Source organism: Choloepus didactylus, chromosome 16 (assembly GCF_015220235.1).
Source record: "Choloepus didactylus isolate mChoDid1 chromosome 16, mChoDid1.pri, whole genome shotgun sequence".
NCBI classification, from domain to species: Eukaryota; Metazoa; Chordata; class Mammalia; order Pilosa; family Megalonychidae; genus Choloepus; species Choloepus didactylus.
The window spans coordinates 18,151,273-18,172,828 of record NC_051322.1 but is presented as its reverse complement, the minus strand read 5'-3'; the positions used below and the strand labels follow the sequence as shown (position 1 = coordinate 18,172,828).

Here is a 21,556-nt window from a genome sequence, read left to right as displayed (position 1 = left end):
ATCACCGCAAACAGAACTCGGCACCAATTAAGCATTAACTCCTATTTCCTACCCCTATCCCAGCCACTGATAAACTGTATTCTAGTTCTGTGTCTATGAATTTGCCTATTCTAAATATTTCATATGAGTGAACTCATAGAATATTTGTCCTTTTGTGTCTGGCTTATTTCATTCAACATGATGTTTTCAAGGTTCATCTATGTTGTTGCATGTATCAGAATGTCATCCCTTTTAATAGCTGAATAATATTCCATTTTACATATGTATATACCAAATTTTGTTTATCCATTCTTCTGTTGATGGACACTTGGGTTCCTCCATCTTTTGGCAATTGTGAATAATGCTGCTATGAACAGCAGTGTGCAAATATCTATATTCAAGTCCTTGCTTTCAAATCTTTTGGGTATATGCCTAGAAGTGGGATTGTTAGTCCTATGGTAATTCTATACTTAACTTTCTGAGGAACCATCAAAATGTTTTCCACAGTGATTGCACCATTTTACATTGCCACCAACAATGAACAAATGTTCCTATTTCTCCACATTCTCTCCAACAATTGTTATTTTCTATTTTTTAAATAGTAGTCATTCTAGTGGTGTGAAATGGTATCTCATGGTTTTGCTTAGCAATTCCCTAATGGCTAAAGATGTTGAGCATCTTTTCATGCGCTTTTTTGGCCATTTGTGTATCTTCCTTGGAGAGCTGTCTATTCAAGTTCTTGGGCCATTTTTCAGTTGAGTGGGTTGTCTTTTTGTTATTAAGTTGTAGGTGTTATTTGTATATTCTGTATATTAAACCCTTATCATATATGTGGTTTACAAATATTTTCTCCCATTCCGTAAATTGTCTTTTTGCTTCCATGATAAAGTCCTTTGAAGCAGAAGAGTTTTTAATTTTGATGAAGTACCATTTATTTCTTTTTTCTTTTGTTGCTTATGCTTTGGGTGTAAAGTCTAAGAAACCATTGCCTGGCACAAGGTCCTGAAAATGCTTCCCTGTGTTTTCTTCTAGAAGTTTTATAGCTTCGTTTCTTATATTCAGGTCTTCGATCCATTTCAAGTCAGTTCTGTTATAGGGTAAGACATAGGGGTCCACTTTCATTCTTTTGCACGATTTGTTGAAGAGACTATTCTTTCCCCATTGAGTGAAGTTGGCACTCATCAAAAATCAGTTGGGGGGAACCACGGGACAGAGACCTGGGCGGCGGGCGACGCACGGCCCCCTCCTTAGCTGTCTCCCACTAAGCTCCAGTCAAAACCTAAATTCAGAAACAGGTTGCGGGCGGAAGGCGCGGAGGATTGGCCCCACCCGGGACCCCCGCCGCCCCGGGGCCGGCCGGCCCGAGGGCACTATGAGCCAGGTGCTGGGGAAGCCGGAGGAGGAGGACGAGGAGGAGGAGGAGGAGGAGGAGCTGGTGGGGCTAGCAGACTACGGGGACGGGCCCGACTCCTCCGACGCCGACCCGGACAGCGGGGCTGAGCAGGGAGTTCTGGACTTCAGCGATCCCTTCAGCACTGAGGTGAAGCCAAGAATCTTGCTCATGGGCCTGAGGAGAAGTGGCAAGTCATCTATTCAGAAAGTTGTCTTTCACAAAATGTCTCCCAACGAAACCCTGTTCCTGGAGAGCACTAACAAGATACGCCGGGAAGATGTTTCCAACAGCTCCTTTGTTAATTTTCAGATTTGGGACTTCCCAGGGCAGATTGACTTTTTTGACCCTACATTTGACTATGAGATGATCTTCAGGGGAACAGGAGCACTGATATTTGTCATTGATTCCCAGGTAAAGCTCAGAGTCTCAGCCATGTGTATGGGCAGCTCTCCATGTTAAAACAAGTTCATTTCTGATGGTTTGGGTTGGGTTTCGTTTTTTAAATCTGCAATAGGCTTTTTGGCAAAACAAGTGTTTCTGAGTGGGGGCTGTCAGACTTTACGAAGGGAAAAAAGCTTCCTCCATCAAGCCCTGACCAACAACTGACCATTAGGGAGCTTTTTATACCTCAGCAAATCATAGACTTAGGAAACTTCACAGATGGAGGGGACCATCAAGGCCAAGGACAGCAAATATGTGTCATCTCCCCTTTCGTAACCTTGGCAGACATTGATGAAAGATCACAGCTTCTCTGCAACAAATATGTGCGTGTGTGTGTGTGTGTGTGTTTTTTATACTTTATTTCCTATGAAGATTCCTATAAAGTGCTAAGCATGAAATTTTTTCTTCTGAATGAAATTCTAACTGTTACTAGTATACAATTTATTAAATATATCTAAATGTATTTATAGTTAAATATAGTGGGTACTTTTATAGATAATTATTGAATATAAAAAGTAAAATTTGATTGGAAGATTAAAAAAAAAAATCAGTTGGCCATAGATGTGAGGGTTTATTTCTGAGCTCTCAATTTGATTCCATTGGTCTTATATGTCTGTATTTGCACCAGTGCCATGCTGTTTTGATTACTTGGCTTTGTAATAAGTTTTAAAGTCAAGGTGTGTGAATCCTCCAACTTTCTTCAAGATGGTTTTGGCTATTTGGGCCCCTTACTATTCCATATAAATTTGATGATTGGCTAGTGTCCTTTCCTTTCAGTCTGAAGAACTCCCTTTATCATTGCTTGTAGGGCAGGTCTAGGGGTTAAAAATCCCCTCAGCTTTTGGCTATCTGGGACTGTCTTAAACTCTCCTTCATTTTTAAAAGATAGTCTCACCATATATAAAATTCTTGGTTGACAATTGTTTTCTTTCAACACTTTAAATATTTCATCCTACTCTCTTCTTGCCTCCCTGATTTTTGATGAGAAATTGACCCCTTTTCTTTTGCAGCTTTGAAATCTCTCCTTGTCCTTGGCATCCAAAAGTTTAACTACTATGTGTCTGGACGTGATTCTCTTTGAGTTTATGCTGTTTGGTGTTCATTGGGATTCTTGAATTTGCATAATCATGTCATTTGTTAATTTGGGAAGTTTTCTGCCATTATTTCTTCGACTATTCCTCTGGCCCTTTTTCTCTTTCTTTTCCTTCTGGGACTCCCATGAAGTGTATATTGGTACACTTGACGGTTTCTCACGGGTCTCTTAGGCTCTGTTCACTTTTTTCCTTCGTTTTTCTTTGCGCTCCTCAGCCTGAATCATTTCCATTCTCATGTCTTTGAATTCACTAATTCTTTCTTCTGCCAGCTCCAATCTGCTGTTGAAACCCTCTAGGATTTTTTCATTTCAGTCAATGTGGTTTCAACACCAGTATTTCTGTTTGGTTCCTTTTTAAAATTTCCTCTCTTTATTGAGATTCTTATATTGTTCATTCATTGTTTTTCCTGACTTACTCAAATGGTTTTTCTGGATTTTCCTTTATCTCCTTGAGCATATTGAGGACCATTTTTTTAAAAGTCTTTTCCTGGTATGTCCAAAGTCTGGTCATCTACATTGGTGGTTTCTGGATTTTTATCTTGTTTCTTTGGATAAGCCATCATCCTGTTTTTTCCCCTATCTTATAATCTTTTGTTGCACACTGTACCTTCTAATATTTTAAAGTGTTAAGTCTGAGACTTGGGCCTTGAGCTCTGTGTTCCTTAAGTTAGTATCTAATTAGTGATGTGACAGTGATTTCCTTTATACCAAGAGCAACAAAAGCCAAAAAATCACCGCACCAAGCAACTTTCACAGTCGTTGCAAATTGGCTCAGCATTGGCTCGTGCTTTCCTTCAGAGTTTAACCCTCCTATCAAGAAAACCAGCCCAAGGAGAATAAGTGCAGGGTCCTCTCTATCTTTTCTGTGCCTGAGTTTTGTCCTGGGCTTGTTCTTGCTTATGGTCTTAGGAATTGCCCCATTTATAGGAATTTGAATGCTCTCACTACTCCCTGTAAAATAGAGTTCCTGAGGGAAATCTCCAAAAAGCAGACATAGGCTTTTAGTGACAACCAACCTTAAAGAGCCAGAGGACTTCTCTGTGCCAGGAGGGGGAGCCCAGAGGACCAGGTGCTGTCTCTGGCCAGTGGGTGAAGCTGGGGGGACCATGGACTGGCCCTGAAGGGGGGCTTTCTGTCCCTTTTTCTCTCTCTCAACCTGGGCAGCTCAGTGGAGAAAGCCACAGCCATTTTCAGGTCACAGCTCTCTGACCCAGACAAGGGTGGAGATAGCAGAGTCAGAGAGATAAAGAACCTACTTAAATGTTGATGATCGTTCCCTAGGGCTGTATCTTCCTTAAGAGGAAGGAGGTGGTGCCCAGCCCTACTACCAGCCTTCCATTCAGAACCAGACCCCAGAGCCTGGGAGAAAACAGCCAAAACATATACTAAGGACTAAGGGGGCCACACCCCCTTTACACCAGTCAGGAGCAACAGGATGACAGGTACCACCTGCTGGGCAGGTTAGGAAAAGCACAGTGGCTTGAGGACTCACGGGTGTGTCAGTCTTCTAAGACACAACCTCAGGGAGACCTGATACTGAATATTGCCCCCTTCTGAGATCTGAGCCTGTTCTGGTCTGGGAATACCTGATTGCAGTAATCAAGGAACCCAGATGCCTAGACAACAGAAAAACTACAACCTACACTAAGAAAAATGAAGTTATGGCCCAGTCAGAGGAACAAACTTACACTTCAACTGAGATACAGGAATTGAAACAACTAATGATAAATCAATTCAAAAAGTTTTGGGAAGTTGTGGCAAAAGAGATGAAGTGTATAATCAAAACCCTGGGCAAATATAAGGTAGGAATTGAAAGTTTGAAAAAACAACTAGCAGAATCTATGGAAATGAAAGGTGCAACACAAGAGATGAAAGACACAATGGAGACATACAACAGCAGATCTCAAGAGGCAGAAGAAAACACTCAGGAACTGGAGAACAAGGCACCTGAAATCCTACACAGAAAAGAACAGATAGAGAAAAGAATGGAAAAATATGAGCAACATCTCAGGGAACTGAATGACAATGTGAAACGCATAAATGTATGTGTCATAGATGTCCCAGAAGGAGACGAGAAGGGAAAAGGGGCAGAGGCAATATTAGAGGAAATAATCAACAAAAATTTCCCATCTTTTATGAAAGATGTAAAATTACTGATCCAAGAAGTGCAGCGTACCCTAAACAGAATAGATCTGAATAGGCCTACACCAAGATACTTAATAATCAGATTATCAGATGTCAAAGACAAAGAGAGAATCCTGAAAGCAGCAAGAGAAAAGCGATCTATCACATACAAAGGAAGCTTGATAAGACTATGTGAGGATTTCTTAGCAGAAACCATGGAGGCAAGAAGGAAGTGGTGTGATATATTTAAGATATTGAAAGAAAAAAACCACCAACCAAGAATCCTATATCCGGCAAAACTGTCCTTCAGATATGAGGGAGAGTTTAAAATGTTATCTGACAAACAGACAATGAGAGAGTTTGTGAACAACATACCTGCTCTACAGGAAATGCTAAAGGGAGCACTACAGACAGATAGGAAAAGACAGAAGTGAGAGGTTTGGAACACAATTTTGGTTGATGGTGGCATAGCAATGTAAGTACACTGAACAAAGATGACTGTGAATATGGCTGAAAGAGGAAGGTTAGGAGCATGTGGGACACCGGAAGGAAAGAGGAAAGATAAAGACTGGGACTGTATAACTCAGTGAAACCTAGAGTGCGCAACAATTGTGATAAAATATACAAATATGTTTTTGCATGAGGGAGAACAAATGAATGTCAATCTTGCAAGGTGTTAAAAATAGGGAGGTATTGGGGGGAAAATACAATCAACACAAACTAGAGACTATAATTAACAGAAACATTGTATTGTGCTTCCTTTAGTGTATCAAAGGCAATATACCAAAGCTAAATGCATATAAGAGGGGGACATAAGGGAGGGGTATGGGCCTCTTGGCCTTGGTGATGTTGTCTCTTTATTCTACTTTAGTTTAATGCTATCTTTCCTTTTGTTGCTTCCTAGCTGTCATGTTTTTTTTTTTTTCTTTTTTCTTTTCCTTTGGTCTCTCTACCTTCTTTGACTCTTCCTCCTTCTTTGTAGAAGAAATGAAGATGTCCTTATATAGATAGTGGTGAGAGTGGTGAATACATAAATACATGAGTATACAGGGAACCATCAATTGTTTACTTAGAACAGAGTGTATGGGGTGTGAACAAAACCATCTTTAAAAAACGGGTTGATGTAGAAACCTTGAGGACACTGTATTGGGTGAAATAGGTCAGACACTTAAGGACAAATGTTGCAGGGTTTCACTGATATGAACTAATTATACTATGTAAACTCATAGACATGAAATATAAGTCACCAGGATATAGAACAAGGCTAAAGAGTGGGGAGTGGTTAATTATTATGAGCAGAATGTTCAACTAGGTTTAAGTGTTCGAAAATGGACAGTGATGAGAATAACTACCATTGTGAGAACAACTAACAGTGCTGAATGGTGTGTGAATGTGGTGGAAGGGGGAAGCTCGGGGTCACATATGTCACCAGAGGGAATTTTGGAGGTTGGAAGATGGGAATGTCTGGAACAGTGAATCCTGTGGTGGGTAGTGCCCATGATTGACTGTACAAATATTGGAAATCTCTTTCATGAACTGGAGCAAATGTGTGACACTGTGACTGAAAGTTAATAATAGAGGGGCATATAGGGAGAAAAGTATACCTATTGCAAACTATATGCTACAGTTAGTAGTCTTCTAACATTCTTTCATCAACAGTAACACATGTACTATAGCAATACTATGAGTCAATAATGGAGGGGGTGGTGATTAGGGGTATGGGAGGATTTGAGTTTCCTTTTTTTTTTTTTTTTTTTTGTCTTTATTTCTTTTCTGGAGTAATGAAAATGTTCTAAAAATTCAAAAAAAAATAATTTTGGTGACGAATGCACAGCTGTATGATGGTACCATGGGCAACTGATTGTACACTTTGGATCTTTGGATAATTGTATGGAATGTGAACAATCTCAATTAAAAAAAAAAATCACACAGTAAAACAAAAAAAAATAGAATTCCTCCCCTCCTGGGTGCTCTTTTTAATGACCTAAAGCAGGTAATCCTTTGCTCCAGGACACTTAGACTTACAATTGTTTCTTACAGCACTTTAGTTGTCTGCCTGCTCCTTCTGCCTGCAGGACAAGTTCTGGGAGGGTGAGCCTAGCTGAGTCATCTGGTTCCATCCTTCAGGCTGCCACCCCATAGATTGGCATTAACATTCAGGCACCCCAGAATGTGCATAGGGGCTACTCTGCTCTCTCTGGAGCAAGGCCAGGGGTTCACAGTGGGAGCACAGGGCCAGGGGCTCACAGTGGGAGTGCAGACTAGCTCTGTATCACACTAGGGAGGGGACTGGGGAAGAGCCAGCAAGGGCTCCCCAACCTTGTCATACCATTTTTAAAGCTGTATTTGCTTGATTCGGTCCTTGCCCAGTTACTGCAACCCTTTAATAGTTTTTTCAAGAGTTTTGTGGAAGATGGCTCTGCCAGTTTCTGGTAGTTGGTCAAGAATTCTGTGGGGGAACAGAACACTGAAGCATCTTAGGCCACCATCTGTGACGTGAGTGGTTGCGATGATGGGAGTCAGATTCAGAGGTTCTTACCCAGGGTCCATGGAAACATGTTTCAAGGAATGTGAAAAGTTCATCAAGATTTTTAAGGAAGTCCATTCCACAAAAAGATCAGGGCTCAGGGACAATTAATTCGTAGTTGTATCTAAGAAAGAAGTTTTGAAGCTGGGAAAAGTCCAAAATCAAGGCACGGTGATGCTTTCTCCCCAAAGTCTGTAACGTTCTGATGCTGGCTGCCAGCAACCATGGGGGTTCCTGGGCTTGTATCCCTGTCCCGTGTCACATAGCAGTGTCCTCTCCTTTCTCTCCCAGATTGATTTTTGAGGCTGTGCTATTCTCTCCTCAATTACTTCTACATAAACAGGCCTTATGGTTTGTTGTCAAAATGGCCCTTCCTCATTATTGCCTTTTTTAAAGAATTGTCATGATTTACGTTCTGTAAAATGTGTGAAAGTGGATGGAGCTTCGGTGAGAGAGAAAGTCTGATGCGTTATGAGTTCCTAAAAGCCACTGTGCTCTCAGGACTTAAGGGAGGTGGCCTCTCTTGTTGGGTTTTGGGATTGTTATATGTGAGCGCTTTTGTTTTTGTTTAACTTTACAAACACATCAAGTGGTTTCTAGAGAAATGACAATGAATGGGGACTTCCTTATTAGGCAAGATGTCTCCTGTGGGGCCAGCATCCCTGAAGACAATGGTGGTTTTTTAAACAGTTCCAGTGTAGGCTAGTCTTTAAAAATAATACCCTGTGTTGTTAAAGGTTATTTTAACAATATTATAACTCTTAAAGAACAACAAAAATTATTAGCAAAGACAAATGAAGGGGAAAAGCATATTTTGGTTATGTCTTTAAATAATCATGCCTTAATTTATGTCTTAGATTTTGCCTAATCCAGATGATAAGATGGTAGTTACCTTGGTTATAAGTCCTCTCACCTGGAGTTTGGGGAATTCTCATTGTGCCATCTAGAGAATTTATTTCATGTGAAAAAAATAACAACTACTTATAATGAATGAGTCTATAGTTAGCCACTGACTTTTAGGCCCCTGAAGTCATTCATTTTTTAGCCACTTCTGAGCCAGAGAGAGTTGTTTGTTTATAGGGCCTATAATACTTCTTGATGAACACTCTCTACATTTTTGTTTTTTTCTATCAAATCTTTATTGAGGGTCCAGTGAGCCATGGAGACTTGAAAAAGCTTGAAAATCAAGTAGGGTTTGATGCCGGGATATGTACAACACAAAAAGAATTAATTTGAGAAATCAAGGCCTTCCATAGCCTGCCCCTCTTTAATCTGCAGCTGCTTGTCACCCTCTACTACTCACCCACCTAAGTTTTGGCCAAAGCCAGCCCCTGTAAGTGTGAACACCTCTCTCTTTACTGCTTGTGCATTGCTAACATGCTTCCCCTAGTGTGAGCACCCTTTCTTCCCACTGTCCCCCTCTCCGTACTGCCCAGCTCTCCCTGCCCTTCAAGAAGTGGCAGATGGTATATGTCCCTCTACTCGCATAGTCTGACGAGTTTGGAATCTTTCTCACACCCTTCATCAGCAACACTGCTCTAGGAGCCACAGCCAACCAGTAAGAATTTCCATGGCCTTGTCATACTTGATCTTTCTATTACCAGCCAACGCAGCTTAGTCACAGAATGTTAAGTGAATAAATATTTATAAGTCCATTCATTCATTCATCCAGTTACAAATAAGTAGATGAACAAGGGACCAGTGTTCCCTGTTCATTACCCAGCCCACCCTGAGCTTCCCACTTCTTTGATCTGCTCTAGGGAGCTCAGGAGAAGCAGGGATGGAAGGTGTGGCATTAACTGCCCCGGGCAGAGGTGGCAGGAGGGACAGACGCACAGGGGAGCAGGTTTGTCCAGGTGGTGTAGCAGATACCTTGGAGCCAAGGGTGCCAGAGGACAGAGGGCTCCTGCCAAATTCCACATTTTCTCCCCCACCCTCCATCTCCCATCTGTGGATCCCACCCCTTCTGAAATAACTATCCTTGACCATCCGTTTCCATCCTGAAGGGACACAAAAAGGTTTTCCTACCCACATTTTCCTCTCCTCCTTCCCTTCCCTCCCCTTTGCCCAGCAATGAACTGTCCTCAGTTTCTAACTTTCTTCACTCTCCAGTTGGACTGCTATCCACTAACTTTTACCTAGGGATTATAAGGGTAGATATGAATTCATTGACCTAGAATCTTTAAATTAAAAATCATATTTTATAATTCAGTTATTTAGTAATAATATTCAGCATTCAGTGCATTATTGCCTTATTTCAAAGTATATGCAAAACTTGTTCACCACATATTTTGTTTAATTTAGTCCTACTGCCCTTCTTTCTGTACTAATTGGGCTCATTTTGAAGGGCTTTGTTTGTAAGCCTTCCTAAGTAATTTTCATGTGTGATTCAGAATGGAACTATTAAATACTGCTTTCTATCCTTTTCCTTATCATCATATACCCAGTTTCTTTCAAATGCCCAAAACAGGACTTCCATTTCCATAAAAAGGAAAATCACATGAGAAGCAAATGAGTTAAATATATAATAAGTTTTTTTTTTTTAAATCCCCAAAGAACCCAATATAGCCTGGATAATTTGAGTGTATTTGCGTATATTTTTAGTTCTGTTCCTTGGAAGAAAATCTACATAATAATTTGGTTGTATTATTTGCCATTGTTCTTGTGATTTAATATTCATATATGTTACGCATTTTAAACAACATAATAAGCTTTCAAGAAGAAAAGCATGCATTACCTTGCTTAAAAATGTAAGTTTTGTCAGGAAGTGAGTTTTTAGAACTAGGCTTGTTCTCTGCCTGAGAAATAGATTCCATGGAGTTTACCAAGTGTCCTAGTCTGCTAATGCTGCAGAATGCAAAACACCAGAGATGGATAGGCTTTTATAAAACGAGGGTTTATTTCACTACACAGTTACAGTCTTAAGGCCACAAAGCGTCCAAGGTAACACCTCAGCAATCGGGTACCTTCACCGGAGGATGGCCAATGACGTCCAGAAAACCTCTGCTAGCTGGGAAGGCAGCTGGCGTCTGCTCCAAAGCTCCGGCCTCAAAACGGCTTTCTCCCAGGACACTCCTCTCTAGCAAGCTTGCTTCTCTTCAAAACATCACTCCCAGCTGCACTCTCTTTTCTCTCTTTGAGTCAGCTCATTTATATAGCTCCACCAATCACCCCGAATGGGTGGGGCCACGCCTCCATGGGAACATCCCATCAAAATTATCTCCCACAGCTGGGTGGGGCACACTCCAAGCAAATCTAACCAGCACCAAAACCTCTGCCCCACACAAGACTACAAAGATAATGGCATTTGGGGGACACAATACACTCAAACCGGCACACCAAGTAAGGAAGGTGTGGACTGAGCAAAGTATAAACATCTTTCTGGAATATGATGGGACACTTCCTTTGTTCATTGTTTCTGTTGACTTAAATGCAATTTGTAACTCTAAGTTACTTGAAAATTTTTCTCATTAAGTTGTGTTAAATGTTAATGTTAAAGTTAACTAACCCTTTTAAATGACAGACTCTTCAAAATTCATAATTTAATTAAAAAAAATCCTTGTGTCATTCTGGCTTTCAAATCATACTTTGGGTAGCCTTCAAATACAATTCTATCAGTTGCATTGTGTTCAGCTAACTCTGAACTGGTTACAGTTTTATTAGTGACATTGTAGGTACTAGTTACGAGGTGCTGGCTAAGTGCTTTGTGTGCATTATCTTCTTAAATCCTCACAGAAATCCTGTGAGGCAAGTTTCTTATTCAGCAATACACAGCTAGTAAGTGAGGAAGCCATGAGCCACATGTCTGATGGTGAAGGCTGTGTCTCTAACCACCACACCTTCACCCTTTAAATTGGTGCCAGGGATATTGACTTCATTTGCTTACTGTGCCTTGGAGAATCCTCAGTGCACCACAGAATAAGAGGACACTCTGGCCTGTGATAATTGAGTGGCTGCTCTGGCTGAGCATGGGGCAGTGGCCAACCAGGGCAGCCTCAACTCTGCTCCAGAAGGTTCCACCAGAAAGGATTCTAGGATACATGCATAGGTGATGGCTCCATTGGCTATAATAAAACTCCTCTCTTCTGCCAGTTGTATCTGGAAATTCCTATATTCACCTTCACTGATTCTCTTGTGGAGAAAATCCTTTCTTCCACATGTCTCAGACCCCATCTTTTTTTATAGGTGAAATAAAGTTAACATTAGTGCAGGGACAGCCTTTATGGGAAAGCTGTCAGCAAGGCAGCCTGCGGAGGGAGAGGGGAGTGGTGGAGCCCCTTGCTGTTTGTATTCCTAAAGGCTCTGTGGACTGATGATATCTAAAAGCCCCAGGCTTTGTTAACCTCTTTGGAGATAGCCTCCTCTGCTTCATTCCTTCCTTTTTCCAGGCCAGCCACCAATAAGGGAGAGGTTCCTTGACAGGAGACTATCTGGGAGGTTCCTTAGCACTCAGGGGAAAGAGTTACTCTTTCAGGGGCATGTATCATCTGCAGAAACCAGGCAACCATGCTGGAAAGAGGGCCCCACAGCACCCACCTGCTTAGGCAGCTTTCTGACACGGCCACTGTTGGTGCCGCCATCCCAGACCCTTGCCCCTGTCAGGTCGGCTGGCATGACCACGTAAAACCCTTCCATTCTGAAATAAAGAAAGCAACATTTTAAGGAATTATTGCTTTTAGTAAGGACAGTACAGAACTGAGGTAAATTATGGGATAAAGAGATTATCAACTCAGTCTACACCTTGGTCTCGTGTAGTGCTAGTTCAGCTCACAGCTGACTTGCATGGTGAGAAATGAGACTGTCGTGTTGGGTGTAGAATTGTATAAATGAATCATAACGATTGACTATTTCAGCCATGAAAACAAATGTGGGTTAGTTGACTATTTCAGCAACGAAAACAAATGTTTGTTAGATTTGAAAAGTGCCCTTTCAGTCTTCAAGACACATTCAGATCCTCCAACAAGACAGGGATGGAAAGACAACATCACTGCTCAGTACATTTCACAATTCCCTGTTTCCTTAGGAGTTTCACGCGCAGTCAGTTACATTCTGGTAGTGGTGAGCTATTGCATCCATGACTAATTCTTTGCTATTTACCACACATTTTCAAATCCATCATTTCATTTGACCCTTATGCCATCCTGCCGAGTGTTTCTGCCTTCATTTAAGAAATATTTAATGTGTGTGTGCTCTGTGCAGCTGCACTCTGCCAAGCTAGCAGGTCTTGATAATTGATGCTCGTTTCTTAAATAAGAAAACTAAGATCTGGGGAGTTGTTAGGTGGTTTGCCCCAAATTCTCACGGTGCTTGAGGGGTGAGCCAGGACGAGACCAGAAAGCTGTTCTATCTACCATGTTCCTCTCACTGTCCCAGGCATTTCTTACCCTTTCTGTACTCAGTCAGGCAGCCACTAAACCACTGTTATTATAGTCACCAGTTGTGCACTTTCTGCTCTTCAGAGATTGAAACACCAGGATGACAGTGACATTATTATATTACTTATAAGTGAGTCTGGATTATGACAAGCCATGGAAAAAGAAGGCTGTTAGACAGTTTTTATCCTTGAAACAATGTCAGTCAATAGAGAAGAACAAAACAGTGGAATGCTCACATGCAAAGCAGCTGCAAGCTAGTATTTGTAATGAAGCCAGCCTGGCAAGTCGAGAGCACCCAGGAAATTCTGGATTTGGACTGATGCCCACAGGGTACTGACTACTCACAACTCTGAGTGCCCAAGCCCTTCTGCTCCCACCCAAGCTTACTAAGAATTTGTGGGTGTTCACAGTTCCTTGAGTATGAGCCGATCTTGTAATTTAAAACTTGATTAACTATTATGTTAACTGGTAAAAAATAAATTAGTGCAATAAGCATGGAAATTGCTTTTATGAAAACCACTGAATGCTTTGGGAAGATTCAAAGAATGAGTTGCTGAAAATATCTGCTATCGAAGTTGGGTTGGGTGAGACGATTGTGAAAGGATTGGGAGAATAAAACTCTAGAAGGATTCTGCCCTTAGACTGCTTGGCAAGTGACTTTTACTTCTCATTCCACTTTAAAGGAACCAAAACTGGAAATTGTAAGCAAAGCGTGAAATGTGCCTTTGGCACAGTCAGTAGATCCATTCCCAAAGGGCAGGCCTTGGTTCTACATCAGAAAACTGGTTTTGAAAGTTTTACAGCAAGCAGCAGATGACTTAAACATCAGAAAAATCATATCATAGGACCTGTATTTTAAGAGCACTGGTGGATAGCTTCTGCAACTCAGTTGTTTTCCAGAAGATTTAGTTCTTTATCAATAGGGAAAATTTGATTGGCAAACACTTCTTCAGTATTGGAACATGTCTAAATTATCCATATTGGAACATGTCCAAATTATAAGTTGTTACCTCCAAAAACAGTTATGCCGATCAAAGCATCAGTGGAGAAAGAACCCAAAGCAGTACTCCCAGTGGCTGCCAGCACTCAGAACCAAGAACATAATTTGCAGAGCCCAGGGGAAAATGGAAATGCAAGGCTCTTTGCTCAAAATTAATAAGAATTTCAAGATGAAAACAGCAGACATTATACCAAGCATGGGGCCTTTCTGTATGCATGGCTCTGTGTTCCTGCACAAGTCACACATCCACAAAGATGTCCCCGCTGCCACTTTTTGTCATTGGCAAATCAGTAGAACTTAAAAAAAAAAAAAATTCAGTTTGTACCAGTTTACTCTCTCTCACAAAAGTCAGCGTGGATGGAATGGACTTGGAGTAGATGAAAGATTATTTTTGTCATCAACTGTACCTTTGGTAAAGAAATACTTGAAGAATAAACTTGTCTGAGAATCTCATACTCTTTTTAGGTAATTTTTCTTTACATCCCATTTGTTAAGAATTTAAAGTTCTTGGTTTTGTCCCCCCTCCCCCCACCATGACCCCCCAAGAAGAATATTCTTGACCTAATCTATGGATCAAATGATTCTGGAATATTTAAATATATCACTTAGGTAAAAAGTTTTGAGTTCCATTTTGAAAAAAATAGAAAACAAGACTTAGAGCGTATAGACTTTTAAAAATATCAGTATCAAAGACATTCTTTGCTATAGGGCAGTGTCATGGAATGAAATTCTTAAAGTGGGAATTTTTTACCTGATGTAAAAAATTTTGCCTGATGTGAAAAGCACAGGTTTTTACCTGAGCTCAAATTGATTTGAAGAAGAAGGTAAACAACAATGGATTCATGATGATGATTTGTTGGAAAATAAAATTTATATGACGTAGCAATCACATATACCATGACAGAAACAGATAAATCTAAATATGAAGAGGATGAAAAAGAGATGAGATTAAATTCAAAACCATAAATCACTCATGCAGTGGCTAGAGATGGCCTCTGTATACATCATATTGAAGAAAACCAGAACCAGCAGTTGATGTAATAATTAAAAAGTGGAGAAACTATGGGGAGAAAAATCATACTTACAAAAAACTTAACCAATTTTATTAAATAAACACGGTATGTTTTAAATTAGAATAGAAAGTTTATGGTATTTACATATTTTTTTTTATTTCCCACTTTGACTTTTTCTATTAAACTAGCTAGTGATCCCCACATACATGACTTCTCCTGCGCTACCCTGGCCATTCATTCTGAGACTGCTGCTACAGTAGAAACCCTTGTATTTGGGATGAGTAGTTGCTGAGTTACTTGTAAAAGTCATTTAAAGCAGAGAATTATTTTAAAGTTCATATCTTAAAGCATTTTTTAACTTAAAACACATAAATTCCATTCACACACTATTTTTTAACATAGGGCCATATGTATTGGCTGATTAGTTTCCTGAGCCTTTTTTACATTAACCACAATGTCTTAATTTCCAGTTTCTATTTCTTTAGGGTGGAATGAGAAATTACAGACATTTGCAAAACAAATTTGCGTGCACAATCCTTCTGAACTTTTAATGGTTTTTTCCTCCCCTTTTTCTTTTCTTTTCCTTTTTTTTTTTTTTAACTGCCTTGCCTGCACCAGTTCAGCAGTTTGTTGCTGTTGTTTTCTTTTGTTTTGTTTTGTTTTGTTTTTAGTGGCTCATTTTTATTGGTGTTCTTGCAAAGAATTCACTTTAGCTTTCATAGAAACTTTTCCCAATGTTTCTGCATATTTCACCTCTTTACATAATATATATTAATTAACTTCCCTAATAAGTTCAACTGGTAAAAACAGATTTGAGAACTCACTTGGTAACTGGGAGGAGCAGAAAGGCGTAGCATCCTAGCGAGTAGATTCCTAGCGTAGAGTACGCTGTGTGTTACGGCACCTGTCTGTATATTTTAGAGGGAATGGAGAATGTGGGTCGGTGTGACTAGTTGGTAAATGGAAATATTAGCTGGCCTCCGCCACGTTGCTCAGGGGGATTATTAGGCAAACAAATCCTTGCCACTACCTATCTAGGAGCATACCTCATATAACTACCCATGGGACAGACAGCATGAGTCACAGATCTCCCCGTGTGAACTTTCAATTTTGCTCACATTTGAAATCACTGTGATTTCACAGCTTCTCACTGTGCGTCAGTCTCAGCTTCCTGGGAGGCACCCGTAGGTGGAGGTAAGCTCCTCAAAAGGAGTTTCCTGGGTGCCTGTTGGTATTTTAGTCAGACCATCCAAAAGGTGCCTTCCAAATTTGGAGAAGATCTCTTCATGTAGAGTGGTGACAGAAACTTAATTGTATTTGTTTATATAACAAATTTATATAAATTATTATTAAGCTTGTTCACAATAAAGAAGAAAAAAGATGAAGGTGAATCATGAGAAGCCATTTTGATGTTCACATCTCCAGGTCAGACTAGAAGAGTCTATTTGTTATGTCGAGTATTGGGGTGTTCTGGATCTGCTTGGTTTGTGGCACTTATTTTAGCCTGGAAAATTTCTAGAGCATTGGTTTTTAAAGTAGAAGAATAATATGAGGTAGCAGGTTTCCTAACATTTGCTGATCTTTCTATTTTTTTTCAAGAGGCCCATTAATTAAAGACTGGCCAAAGCTAGTCACATTCAAAGAAATCATGATAGAAGCCCCTAGGGACAAAACATCCCTCGGGATCAGAAGGAAAGAGTGATTTATGGGATACCTTTTTTTTTCCCCCAATTTTATTCTTCTGAATCTCCTTTTCCCAGGAGTAAGAAAAAAAAAAATCCATTGAGAAAATAAATTAACCTCTGCTAAATACTGAACCCACTTGGCCCCATAGCTCCCCAGGGCAGAGCTCTGTTAAGGGCATCTCTGGAAGGTGAGAAGTATGAAAGCACCAGGGGGTGAAGGAGTCAGATGTGAGAGGTGGGTCAGAGAGGAGGCTTGACTGTGGTTTCATCAGGCAATAGCCTTCCTTCCTGCTGCCTTCACTTCCCTTCATGATATTTTTGACCATTTTAAGTGTACGATTCAGTGGCATTAATTACATTTACAATATTGTGCTACTATCACTACCACTCATTACCAAAACTTTTTAATCACCCCAAACAAAAACTGTCCCCATTAAGCAATAACTCCCTATTGACCCCAACACCTCCAGCACCCCCTCTTCCCAACCCTTGGTAACCTTAATGCACTTTCAGTCTCTAGGAATTTGCTTATTCTAGATATTTCATGTAAGTGGACTCACACAATATTTGTCCTTTTGTGTTTGGCTTATTTCGCTTAACATAACAAGATTCTTCCATAGTGTAGCATGTCTCAAAACTTCATTCCTTTTTATGACTGAATAACACTCCATTATATACATATTGTAAACGTTTTGTTTATCCATTTGTCTCTTGATGGATCTGTTGTTTTCACCTTTTGGCTACTGTGAATAATGCTGTTGTAAACATTGGTGTGCAGGTATCTGTCTGAGTCCCTGCTTCCAGTTATTTGGGATATATACTTAGGAGCAGCATTGCCAGGTCATCTGGTAATTCAATGCTTAACTTTTTGAGAAATCATCAAACTATTTTCTACAGTAGCTGTATCATTTTACGTTCCCACCAACAATGCACAGATCTTCTCATTTTTCCACATCTTCATCAACACTTGTTATTTTATAATTTTAAAATAATAGCCATCCTAGTAGGTGTGAAATGGTATCTCATTGCAGTTCTGATTTGCACTTCCCTAATGCCTAATGACATTGAGTGTCTTTTTATGTGCTTTTTGGCCATTTGTATATCTTCTTTGGAGAAATGTTTATTCAAGTCCTTTTCCCATTTTTTAATTTAATTGGGCTCTTTTTGTTGTTGAGTTATAGGAGTTTTTATATATTCTGGATGTTAAACCTTTAGCAGATACATGATTTGCAGCTCTGATCTCCCATTGTATAGGTTCTTTTCACTTTCCTGATAATGTCCTTTGATGCACTAAAGTTTTAAATTTGAGGGGCTGCTCCTACAGCCCTGTGAGAGGAGTGGGGACGCCGTGACCCCCCTTTTCATCAGGAAACTTTCCTCTCACAAGACCGAGTTCTCACCACGAATGTATGAATCACCCCTCTCCTGTTGTCTCTTCCTCTCCCTTGCAGGAAATGTGACTGGAAACAGTAACTCCACGTTTATTTCCAGCGGGCAAGTCATGAACTTCAAGGGCGACATCATCGTGGTGTACGTCAGCCAGACGTCGCAGGAGGGCGCCGCGGGGCCCGGCGCTGGGGGGCCGGGGGAGCCCGCGGGCCACCCGGTGCAGGAGGAGGGCGCCGGCCGCAGGGCCGCCTTCGCGGGGCCCGGCCCGCGCTTCCCGGACAAGGCCGCCGACGAGCCGGCGCCCCCGGGGCCCGCGGAGGCCTCGCGGCCGGTGCAGGAAGAGGGGGCGCGCGCCGCCGTCCAGCCCCCGGCCGCCCGTGACCGCGGGGACGGCGCGGTGCCCGCATCCCCCGCGCGGGGCGCTGGCGGGACGAGGCGAGAGCCCCCCGGTGGCCCGGACGCACCCCCCGGGGACCTGCACTTCCGGTCGCCGTGAGCGAGTCCGCAGGCTCAGCCGCGGGTGCCCCCTGCCTGCAGAAGGGACCGGGCGGGGGACGCCCGAGCCTGGGAAGGACAGCGCGGGAGAGGCGAGATGGGGGCTGGCCGCCCTCGGGCTCGGTCGCCCTCCGGAGACATAGCAAGGATGGCCGTTTGGCTGGTTCCAAATCTGCTGCCTTGATGCCCTGTTTATTCGGTACATTTGTAGAAGATTACATGACCTTTTCCCCCCGTCTCTCTCTTCCTGGAAAGTTACTTTGTAGAAAGTAGCTTTATTATTACTACTCACTGATGTCCACAACCATTTATCACCCAATTACACAGGTACCTATTTCTTCCTTTGGTCGGGCCATGTTTTGCTTTCTTTTATGGTTTTTCTCTCTCCCCACTCCCAATTATCTCATCAGGAATTTGTCTCTGTGACATCTGTTTTTCGACTGTCCTGTTCCATTTGGATCTTTTTTTCTCTCTATTTGTATTTCACTTTCAATTGTAGAGTATTGCTTGAGACTTTTTTTTTCCACTTTTTTGACTGTGTAAGGGTGTTTTTGTTTGTTTGTTTTTTACATGTTTTCTTCTGCACCCTTTCTCACAGGTCACCGCGTGCCTGTGTTTGGGGGGTGGCTTTAGTCTGGGTGTCTGTACTAAGCGCTTTGGAGAAAGCTTCAAACATGAAAACCCACAGAAAGGGCTAGGGAAGGTGGAGGGACTTTTATTTTCTGAAAACTTTTTTGTTTCCATTTTTTCTAAAAGAAGGAAAAAGGGAAGGCCCATTTTTTTTCCTGAATATTTTTAAATTTGCATCAATCCTTCAGCAGAACTAAAATTCATTGTGTGTCCTTCTCCCCTACACCATCCCAAGGGAAAGCTTCCTAGGGTGAATTTATTTATCCACTCTTTGGAAGAGACATGGAAAATGAACAGGACACCGGTACAATCTGCACACAAATTAAAAAGGAGGTGCTGGGGTAGTTAAGAAAGGGCGAATAAAGTTGAAATATTATTTTGCATTTTCTCTTCCTAGATAAGTATGGCATAATGTTTTTAGGCAGTAGGCCTTTTTTTTCTCCCTGTGTCTCTGATTTAGCCTTGTATAAGTGGAAAACATTACAGCTATTTTCCAATGCATTTAAATTAAGGCCCAAATCTTCATATTGTGAATATTAGAAAACTGTCATAGAGGTGTTTTTCTCTTGGTGAGGAGACACTGTGAGTCAGACTGAAAGGACTCAGTTGGGTGTTCCCCCTTCTGGGGTCAGTGAGTATTGGTTCTCCTCAAATACTCAGAGGAGAAAAGTTAAAATACCTAAGCAAATTAAGGTTAATTTTGTGGATCTGGTAGGTTATAAGAGTGGTAAGATGGTCACTGGCCAGGACTTTAATGGCCACAAATGACCAGTGAACGGAAGGGCTGTAGATCCTTAGTTTCTCCTTACAAGTTGCTGTTCTCCTGAAACTCCACTGAGACAGAAGCAGTCAATTACAATTTTAACAGAGAAGCATAGGGCAGCTCTATAATTGATGTGAAATCTGTAGCTGACATAAAAAACAAAACAAAAAAACCACTGCAGGAAATAACTGCATTGCCAGGTGAGCAGATGGCTTTAAAAGGGCAGACCCTTTTAGATGTTTTAAAAGGGAAGAGACCATGATACCTTTTAATATGGAATATATTGAAATATAGTTCACAAAGAAGGATGCTGAACTAAAAGCCCAAGTTTCTGTTGTGACACCATCATCTCACTGATATTACTGTGCCTTTCTGTGCTTTCATTTTTCTTTCTATATAAAGGCAGTAATTATCATTTTTACTAGTTTCCCTATTCAGAGCTATCAAAAGGACACTAGAGGAAATGTAAAGTATATACTTTGAACTCCTTAAATAAAAGATGCTATATAAATACATAAAAATCTATTTTCAGAAGAAGGTAATTATTCTTTCCCACACTGATCCCTACAGATTCTATATTGATCCAAAAAAACTAAATGATAGGAAATGAATAAAAAATACAGGTTTGTGTGTGCATGTTATAGAGATGTATGTGACAAATGTAAACAGAATGAAATGAAGGCAATAATGAAGAATTGTTTGGAGGAAGTGATAAAGAGATTATTAAACTCATATTTGACCATAAAGGATTTTTCTTCATAGTTTGCTCAAATAGGGCTCTTAATGGAATAATGATCGGACTTACTCCTGTTTGCTATGGTGTGCTGTGTTATCAATCATTGGTTATTTTGTGTCTTATTGGAGGTGCCCTCCACAATAGAGTTGGGACAGAAAATGCCTTATCTGCTGTTAATCTTATAAGAAAATTCTTTAAAATGTTCCTACCCAATGAAAGAGTTAAATGGGAAATGGAGTCTAATGTATCCTACCCACGTTTAACTCCACTGCCATGAGAAAGAATAATTAATTTCTGTCTCTACCTACAAGAGCAGTACGAATGCCATTTATCAGAGGTGGGGGTGGCGAGGAGGGGCTCTTGCTGGGTAACAAACCACCCCAAAACTTAGCAGCTTCAACCAAGAACCATTTATTTAGCTCACCATTCTGTAGGTTGGCTCAGCTCGGGTGGTTCTTCAGGCCTGGGCTAACTCAGCCGGGCTTAATCAAGCCAGTGCAGCTGGCTGGGGCTTGGCTGGGGCTTGGCTGCGCCCTTTCCCCACGCCTCTCAGCCTTCCAGCGGTCTAGCCTGGGCTGGCCTGCACTCTCTGCGTGCCTCTCAGCCTTCCTAGCCTGGGCTGGCCTGTGCTCTCCCTGCACCTCTTAGCCTTCCAGCAGTTTAGCCTGGGCTGGCCTGCACCCTCTCCCTGCACCTTCCAGTGGTCTAGCCTGAGCTGGCCTGTGCCCTCCCGGCACCTCTCAGCCTTCCAGTAGTCTAGCGTGGGCTGGCCTGCACCCCCTCCACACGCGCCTCTCAGCCTTCCAGCGGTCTAGCCTGGACTGGCCTGCGCTCTCTCCCTGCACCTTCCAGCAGTCTAGCCTGGGCTGGCCTGAGCTCTCCCCATGCCTCTCAGCCTTCCAGCAGTCTAGCC

The 21,556-nt window shown here is 41.5% G+C and overlaps 1 protein-coding gene across 5 annotated transcripts in view; it reads left to right on the top strand.

Annotated features, from left to right (window-relative positions):
• Positions 1-20,653, top strand: part of TNFRSF11A (TNF receptor superfamily member 11a) — a 62,203-nt gene extending 41,550 nt beyond the window's left edge. For all 5 annotated transcript variants that reach the window (XM_037806273.1, XM_037806272.1, XM_037806271.1 and 2 more), the window contains one exon: positions 18,082-20,653. In XM_037806273.1, the coding sequence (XP_037662201.1) occupies positions 18,082-18,515 (434 nt within the window). In that variant the 3' untranslated portion in view covers positions 18,516-20,653. The remainder of the gene's footprint in view (positions 1-18,081) is intronic.
• Positions 20,654-21,556: the final 903 nt, after the last annotated feature.